Genomic DNA, 8,441 nt, shown 5'->3' with positions numbered 1-8,441 from the left:
TGGCAGAGGGATGGCAGGATCCTAGGATAACTGTATTTGCGTGTGTTTGAGGAAGCCCCATGCTGGTCTGCATGGTGGTTGGACAGTGCTGCAGTCCCACGAGCCCTGTTTGAGCCCTGCAGTCTCTGCATATCCTCTGCAGCACTTACTCCCTGCTGTATTTGTGAGTTTTGCTCACCGTGTTGGTGTGCGGCAGTGTCTCCCTGTTGATGTGTAGTTCGTTTATGGCTGGTGAACTGGAACATTTTCTCTGTAGGGTTATGGATCACCCGAACGGCCTCTTCGATGCATTGTCTATTCATGTCTGGACCCCATTTTTGATGGGCTTATCTGTATCTTTCTTGTTAACATGTCGTCGATTTCTGTCGTTTGTGGAAATTAGTCCTTCCTTTGGTGTTTCCTTACTAAATAGTTTTTCCCCACTTGGTGGGTTGTCTTTAAACTCTTTCGATGAAGTATTTGGGCGTGTGTAAGTGCTGAATTCTCAGAAAGCCCCAGCCCTTTAATCAGCCATGGGTTTTAATGCCGGAGGAGGAACTGAAGGTTGGAACCCCTCTGTCACTGTTCATGGAGGAGAGCTTCAGACAGTCTTGGGTGGCCACCCTCGATCCCAATGCTGGACAGATTCGTAGGGGTGCGACACCATCCATCCTTTCCGTGTTCAGTGCTACAAGTGCTGCTGTTCTAGACCCTGCCAGGAATAGGGGTCCGGAGGGGATCTCACTGTATTGTTCTGTTGCATTTCCCAGTGGGTTCCTGATGTTGAGCACCCTCTAATGTGCTTGTGGGCCGTTTAAATACTCTCCATGGGGAAACGTCGGTCCGAGTCCTCCGCCCATTTTTAAAATGAGACGTTCCTCTTTTTGTTGTCATGTAGAGATTTTATTATAAACCTTTATTGGATGGATGGTTCCCTAAATGTTCCTCCCAATCTGTGTGGGGTGTCTCTTCACTGCTAATGATCAAAAGCATTGATATGTGTGGGGTCCTAGTTAGCTGTCTCTCTTGGGCCGTTTATGCGTGTAGGACAACTTCTGATAGTGCATCTCATTTTTTAAAAATAATAAGCTACGTCCTGCAGTCTTGCCTCTAGAGTATCTACTAAGAATCTCATCACGTCAATTCTCCCATGTAGGTCCGAGATCCGTTTTGTGTTGCTTTCTGTGTATGGTGTGAGGCTTGGATCTTGACTCCTTCGTCTCCCCTTGGAACTCTCCTTTCCCCAGCACCGTTTATTGAAGAGGCGCTTCCTTCCCCATTGAATGGACTTAGCACCCTTGTTGAAAATCAGCTGACCTTCACTGTATGGACGTCATCTCCGGGGCCTCAGTTGCACCCCGCCGGCGTCCGTGTGTCACCGTGTGGCAACAGGCAGCGGCACCAAGCAGGCAGCTTGATTTCTGCGGCTTTCCACAATTATTTTGGGAGTTGCGCTTTGGAATCAGGAAGTTTGAATTTTCTTCCTTTCTTCTTCTTCCTCCTCAAGATTGCCTCCGCTATTCACGGTCCCTCCCCCTCCAACACAACTGCAAGGACTGGTTTTCTATTTCTGTAAAGGAAGATGTTGGGCCTTTGCTAGGGAAGTTTGGAATTCGAAGTCTGAAAGTCCGGGGTAGTCCAGCTGGGGGCGAAACCACACAGGCATGAACGATGGTGGCAGGAGCCGGTCCGGAACTGGCCGTCAATAGAGCATTCAGAAAGGGAAGCCGGACCAAGCACTGGGCCCTGGCGATTACCTTCTGCAAAGGAACTCCCCGGAAGACCGGCCCGCCGTGATATTGTTTAAGTCTCCCACTAGGAAACATTGTCTTCCTCTGGGAAGCTGGCATGGGGCGTCTCACCCCCACCCCCTGCCATAGAGCAGGAATTCCGGGGGAGGGCACACCCTCCCGACAGCGGCTCTTCCAGCCGGCCCTGCTGACCTCCGCCCACATGCCGTCCACCCAGTGCCTCCAGGGTGTCCTCAAAGTGCAAGCCCCTCCCTGACCCCAGGTGTCCCTCTGTCTCCGCCACAGGTCTGCCATCACCATATTTCCCCAGAGGACCGACGGCAAGCACGACTTCAGAGTCTGGAACACACAGCTCATCCGCTACGCAGGCTACAAGCAGCCCGACGGCTCCATCCTGGGGGACCCAGCCAACGTGGAGTTCACAGAGGTGTGAGCGCGGTGCCCCCACGCCACCCCCACCCCCCACCTTCAGCCACAGCTTCTCTGGGTTTTCGTTTTGATGGGGTGGAAGGGCAGGCAGCCGGCAGGAGCCCTGGGGTCTTCTCCACATGCAGCGCCCTGTGGGCTCGCTGACAGCTGGTCCTTTCTTTGGTCATCCTCGTGCCATTGAGGTTGGAGCGCCTCTTATGGCCGCAGGACACAGATGGGTAGACTGAGTCCCACAGGTGAGCTAGCCAAGGTGACTGAGTGAACACAGGGCAAGCTAAGACAACTGTCCAAGCCCACTGGCTCCCAGCCGAGACAGAGCCCCCTCCTCCGGCCCACTCCATGGAAACCGTGTGTGACATCCACCCGTTCTGAGTTGAGGAACAAGTCGGACTCACGGCCCTGGCGTTTATTCCTTTACCCGTGTGTGTCACACACACTCCGGAGAATGGCTCCAGCATGACCACATGCCCAGCTGTCACAGAACCCGCAGGTGGATCTTTTCCCTCACCCAACTCCTCCTTCAGTGGGCTTGAATCTCCTTTGTTAATGCTGCTACTGCTACACACCCCACAACCCACTGCCATCGAGTCAGTTCCAGCTCGCAGCCAACCCTACAGGACAGAGTAGAATTGCCTCTTTGGGTTTTCCAAAGCAATCGATCTTTACAGGAGCTGAAAGCCTCTTCTTTCTTCCAAGAAGCAGGTGGGAGGTTTGAAGTGCTGACCTTGTGGTTAGCAGCCCAGTGCAAAACCCACTCCCCCACCAGGGCTCTCGACAGTTGACAGAAACCGCCAGGACCTCGGACATCACCATTTCCCCACCCGGCGTTCCTTCTTAGCAGGATTCGGTGGGAATCGCTTCCACTGCCTGCCCACAGGAGACCTGTGCCCAGAACGACCTGGGTAACCTACTGGGCTGGGCAACCCACTCAGCCCTATCTTTGTCCTAGAGTCGGTGCCTTCTGGACCTCCTCCTCCAAGAGAAGTGGCCAGGCCAGGAGCGGCTCCTCCCTCCTGCACTTGGCTTCATCTGCGTGTAGCTTTTCTAGTGGGATGTTCTCATCCCGAGGAGGGGCTGTAACCAGGGCAACCAGGAGCCGCACCTGTGCTCTAGTAGACTCGGCCAGACTCCCTGTTCCACTTGGCCGAGCGCTCACTGTGTACTTGGCTGACCTTGCCCTCCCGGCACCAAACAGAAAGGCTGCAGCCCTTGCCGCCTGCCCTGGCTCCAGAAACCTTGATAGCTAAGATGTTCTCCAAATCCCGAGATTTAATGCCTACAACAGACAGTGCCACCTCATTATACCGTTTATAGGCCTCTGGACCTGCACGCTCCAGCACGGAGCTGTCCACCACAGGTGCCTAGCCAGCCTTTGAAATGGGCGCCCAGGTGGCAACGCATGATAAATGCCAAGTACCATCAGATCTCAAGACCTAGTACCCAAAGGAGGATGTGAGATACCTCCCTGCAAGGACTGTATACCGGCTGTGTGTGTGTTCCAGTGATACCGCTCTGACTAGATAGGCGTCCTGGTGGGTTATGCTTTAGGCTGCTAATCACAAGGTCAGCAGTCTGAAACTGCTAGCCACTCCACAGGCAAAGGATGGAAGCTTTCTGCCCTGTGATGACTGAGTCTTACAAACCCACAGGGCAGTTCTACCCTGTCCTAAAGGTTGCTGTGAGTCAGAATTGCCCCGGTAGCAGTGAGTTCTGTTTTGAGGCTAGATTGGGTAACATATTATAAAACACATTGTCAGCCAGTTGATTCCAACTCATAAAAACCCTGTAGGATAAAGTCAAACTGCCCCGTCGGGTTTCCAGGCTATCCTGCCTCATCTTTCTCCTGTGGAGCACCTGGTGGGCTTGAACTGCCAACCTTGCAATGAGCAGCTGAGCACTTCAGTCGCTGTGCCACCAGTGCTCCCGTAAATCAATCCATTTAGTGGGTCTATTAATACGGTACAAGTTTAATGTTTAAAAACATATCTTACTATTTCTTTTATGAGTAATTAATGCACTTAAATAACGTTCCTTTGTATTTGATTCATATTTTATGTGCTATAATGAATAAGGTATGGCTAATAGGATGTGCTTAATCAATTACACATATTGAATATATTGTGACTACATGGTGTTATTTCAGAACTACTAGCAGGCTATATTATTCACATTGTACAATACGATGTTAGTATGCTAACATGCTAGCACATGTTATATGCCATACCTAGTCAACAACAAGTATGTATTAGGTTCCAAACCAAAAGCCCCTGTGGTTGACTCAATTCCTGCTGTTGAGAATTTGACCTCGAGGGGTCCCCAAGGCTGCAGTCTCTGCAGAAGCCGCCTCATCTTCCTCCTGCTGAGTAGCTGGAGGGTTTGAACTGCTGGCTCTTCAGTCAGTCGCCCGGTACTTTTACTACCGTACCCCTGTGGTGTCTATTTATCAGGTTAATAAGTATACATTTAATATCAAGCTAACTCTATCTTAAATCTATTCGCGGTGCTACTTTAACAATGTATTGGTGCTAAATCAGCATCACACACATGGTTAAATTCCTTTTCCCTGTTGCTCCTCACTTTTGCTGCTAGAAACGGGTACATCCCACATCTGGCTCATCTTATGTTTCCACCGGGCCACCCCGCTTGAATCAAATGCCCATCACTAATTCTCATCAGACTCTGCAGATGCCCTCTGGCCTGAGTGCAGCCCCAGCTCTCAGGAGTCCCCCGGACCGAGAAAGGCCCGGAGCATGTAGAATGCGGTGCAGCTGGGCACGTCGGCAGCCTGCCTGGTTGGACCTCGAGGTGCTGCATGAGCTCCGTGGTGATGTGGGGCCTCCACCCAGTCTCACACACACACACACACACACACACACACACACACACACAGTCGTGTTTCGGGGTGGGGTGGGGGGCCTGCTGACCTGGGGGTCTCTTTGCAGATCTGCATTCAGCAGGGCTGGAAGCCCCCGAGAGGCCGCTTCGACATCCTGCCCCTCATGCTCCAGGCCAACGGCAATGACCCTGAGCTCTTCCAGATCCCTCCAGAGCTGGTGCTGGAGGTGCCCATCAGACACCCCAAGTAAGAGGGCTGGGGACACTGGGGGGACTGGCCTGGCCCGCCCTGGGGCCCGTGCCACTCTCCCCACCCCAAAAGTCAAAAGGAATCTGGGCTCATCATTGCAGGGCCTGGGTGGGTCAGTCTGCATGGACCAGCCTGGGGGGCCCATCTCTCTGACTCTTAAGCAATCCTCTAGTCCCTGACTTTTCCAGCCCTGAGGGTGGGGGGGAGCAGAGGAAAGGGGCTCAGGTGTGCACCCAGAGGTGGGAGAGCTGTGGCCTTAGCCTGGGAGAGCCACGGACACTGGCAGTGGGGTGTGCTGGCTGTGTGCACATACCTTCAGGGCCCTCCAAAACCTCCATGACAGATTTAAAGAAGTATTTCACACACAAAAGAGGGGATTCCTCCTAATCAGTGTAAGGAAAACATGCATGGCGAGCAAAATGCCAACATCTTAAATGAAGGCCCGGCGGGCTGTGTTGCCCTCTGCAGGTTCGAATGGTTCAGAGACCTGGGCCTGAAGTGGTACGGCGTCCCCGCCGTGTCCAACATGCTCCTGGAGATAGGTGGCTTGGAGTTCAGCGCCTGCCCCTTCAGCGGCTGGTACATGGGCACCGAGATTGGCGTCCGCGACTACTGCGACAATTCGCGCTACAACATGCTGGAGGTGAGGGGCCCCGGCCACCACCATGGGGCAGCACAGGTCGGAGGGCAGGACTGGGCCCAGAAGCCCTTCCCTACAGACGAGCCCTGGAGCCAAGGAAACTGGACCAAACCAAACCACCCTCGTCGCCACCAAGTCATTCCGACCCCTAGCTGCCCTCTAGCACTGGGTCGGACTGCCCCTGTGGGTTCTGAGCTGAGGAATGGAAAGCCTCTGCATTCTGCCTCAGAGCGGATGGCGGTTTCAAACCGTTAACCCTAGGGCTGTTAGCCCAGAGTATAACCCACTGCACCACTGGGGCTAGAATCCACCGCCAAGGGGTCAAACCAGTTCCCGTAAGGGCAGTTCAGGTGTGCAGCCCCCGTAGCAGGGAGAACGGTTCCGCTTGGGGTTTGCGGCGGCTGATGTTTGGGAGGTAGAGTCCCAGACCTGCCTTTCTCATTTGATGGACATGACCCTCCATTCATTTTGTGAGCAGCCCGGTCCAGTGCACCCGCCAGCTGTGATCTGTCACAGCTCCTGGAATCCCAGAGGCACCTGCTCTGTGGCATGACTAACAATACAGGCAGCGTCCGTCCGGGTTATGCACCTCGGACCGCATGCGGCCTGGAGTCACGAGCCACGCCCCCTGAAGCGGGTGGCCATGGTCGGTAGGGGCTCTCCGAACCCGCAGCAGACCTGCGCCCAACGGAAGGGAGCACTGCCCCGTCCTGCACCACCCTTATGACCGCTGCTGTCTTTGAGCCCGTTGTTGGCACTCCCTGCGTCTGTCCACCTTGTTGAGGGTCTTCCTCTTTTCCATGACCCTCTGCTTTCCCAAGCATGCCGTCCGTTCCCAGGGACTGGTCCCTCCTGATGGCATGCCCACAGTCCAGTCCATGAGACAGCGTCTCACCCTCCTGACTCCCAAGGAGCAGTCTGACTGTGTTTCTCCCAAGGTGGATCTGCTTGCCCGTGGTCCATTCATTCTTCTCCATCATCACCACGGTCCGAACGCATCGGTTCTTCTTGGGTGGTCCTTAGGCATCCCCCAGTGGTCACATGCGGAGGAGGCAATTGGAAGCACCGTGGCGTGGGTCCTGGCTTTTCAGCACTTTAAAGAGGTCTGGTCGGCACACGGGCTCAGTGCAATGCATCTTTTGATTCCTTGACTGCGAGCGTCGACTGTGACCCTTAACCTTTGTTCCAGCAGAGGTGCATGCAATGGTTGTAAACAGCAGACGGGTGAGCTATCTCAGCGCCCATGGCAACGCTATGACCCTTCCGTATTGTCACGTGAGAGAGGTTTCCGAGTGTCCGGAAGTGTTTCTTTAATGTTCTTTACACGCAGAAAGAAAGGCGCACTGTATAAGACAAAGACAGTTGGCCAGCTGACACTACATGAGAACTGTACTTGTTCTGATCTGATTTACAGACAGACTTGGCCATGGACCGGGTCCCAATGGAGAGACTCCTTGTCGTAAGCAATCAGGCTTCACATGCCAGGATGGGCTCTGCGGCACGTACACGGTGGTCGCCTACCGGTCAGAGTGTGTGGGGCACGGTCCAGGTCACTGGCTCTCAACCTTCCTAATGCCACGACCCTTTCATACAGTTCCTGATGTGGTGGTGACCCCCCAACCATCAAATCATCTTCGTTGCAACTTTATCACTCTAATGTTGCTACTGTTATGAATCAGGCAACCCCTGTGAAAGGGTCGTTCGACCCCCAAGGGGGTTGTGACCCACAGGTTGAGAACCGCTGGTCTAGGTGCTCTGTATGGGTCTGCTCTCTGTGAGCCCTCACCACCGTGTCTCCAGTGGTCTTGTGCTAGCCCGCCTTTTGCAGACTCGAGGTGGAATGAGGAGCCCCAGGTCGCACAGCTGGTGAGCTGCAGAGCCAGGGTGCACACCCAGAGTGGCTGGGAGTGTCCCGGCTTGTTAAAAGGCTTTGAGAAGGACCCACGGACTCTCAGCTCTCTGCATCTCTTTCCTGAAAAAACAAGCCGGGGGTGGGGGGGCAGAGTCGGTGTGGTTCTACACCGCCACGAGCGTGCTTCCACGGAGGGGCTGGCTCCCCCCACCCCGCTCCCTCTGACTCATCCTCATCTGCTCGCAGTGCTGGGGCGGAGCGCGTCCGGAAACGCCGCTTTGGGGGAAGCTTCAGAATTGCTGTTTCTCTGTCAGCAAGAGCCGCTCTGACAAGTCTGACGGCTGGTTTCGGGAGGGCGAGAGGAAACAGGCTCACCCATGGGCCAGCGGCAGAGCTGGCACCTAGAGCCATGGGGGTCTAGGTGGTGAAGCCCGCTCCCCAGCCGGGCTGCGCATCCTGTTGGCAGTTCCCGGGAACTTTCGATGATGCTGTATCCCACTCCCCGCAGTGCTGAGTTCAAGAGTCTAGCCCGCACACGTGTGTGTGTGTGTGTGTGTGTGTGTGTGTATACACACACAACGGGTTTCCAGCAGTGGCAGCCTGTCTGGCTATACACGTTTCCCTGGCTCGTGAATTAGTGTGTTGCGGTGAATTGGTGTGTGCTGCATGGATATTAAGCAGCAGGTCTCACACCTGGGTGTGTGT

The 8,441-nt window shown here is 54.4% G+C and overlaps 1 protein-coding gene across 1 annotated transcript in view; it reads left to right on the top strand.

Annotated features, from left to right (window-relative positions):
- The window catches only part of NOS1 (nitric oxide synthase 1), a 93,575-nt gene that overhangs the window by 35,620 nt on the left and 49,514 nt on the right, over positions 1–8,441 (top strand). The window contains exons 7-9 of the mRNA XM_045296705.1: positions 2,016–2,157; positions 5,102–5,241; positions 5,713–5,887. Coding sequence (XP_045152640.1) covers positions 2,016–2,157; positions 5,102–5,241; positions 5,713–5,887 — 457 coding nt within the window. The remainder of the gene's footprint in view (positions 1–2,015; positions 2,158–5,101; positions 5,242–5,712; positions 5,888–8,441) is intronic.

The sequence above is a fragment of the Echinops telfairi genome, unplaced genomic scaffold (genome assembly GCF_000313985.2).
Source record: "Echinops telfairi isolate 266 unplaced genomic scaffold, ASM31398v2 ScPeMD7_7412;HRSCAF=8450, whole genome shotgun sequence".
Lineage (NCBI taxonomy): Eukaryota > Metazoa > Chordata > Mammalia > Afrosoricida > Tenrecidae > Echinops > Echinops telfairi.
Note: the sequence above shows the minus strand (reverse complement) of the source record. Positions and strands in the feature narration are given on the sequence as shown.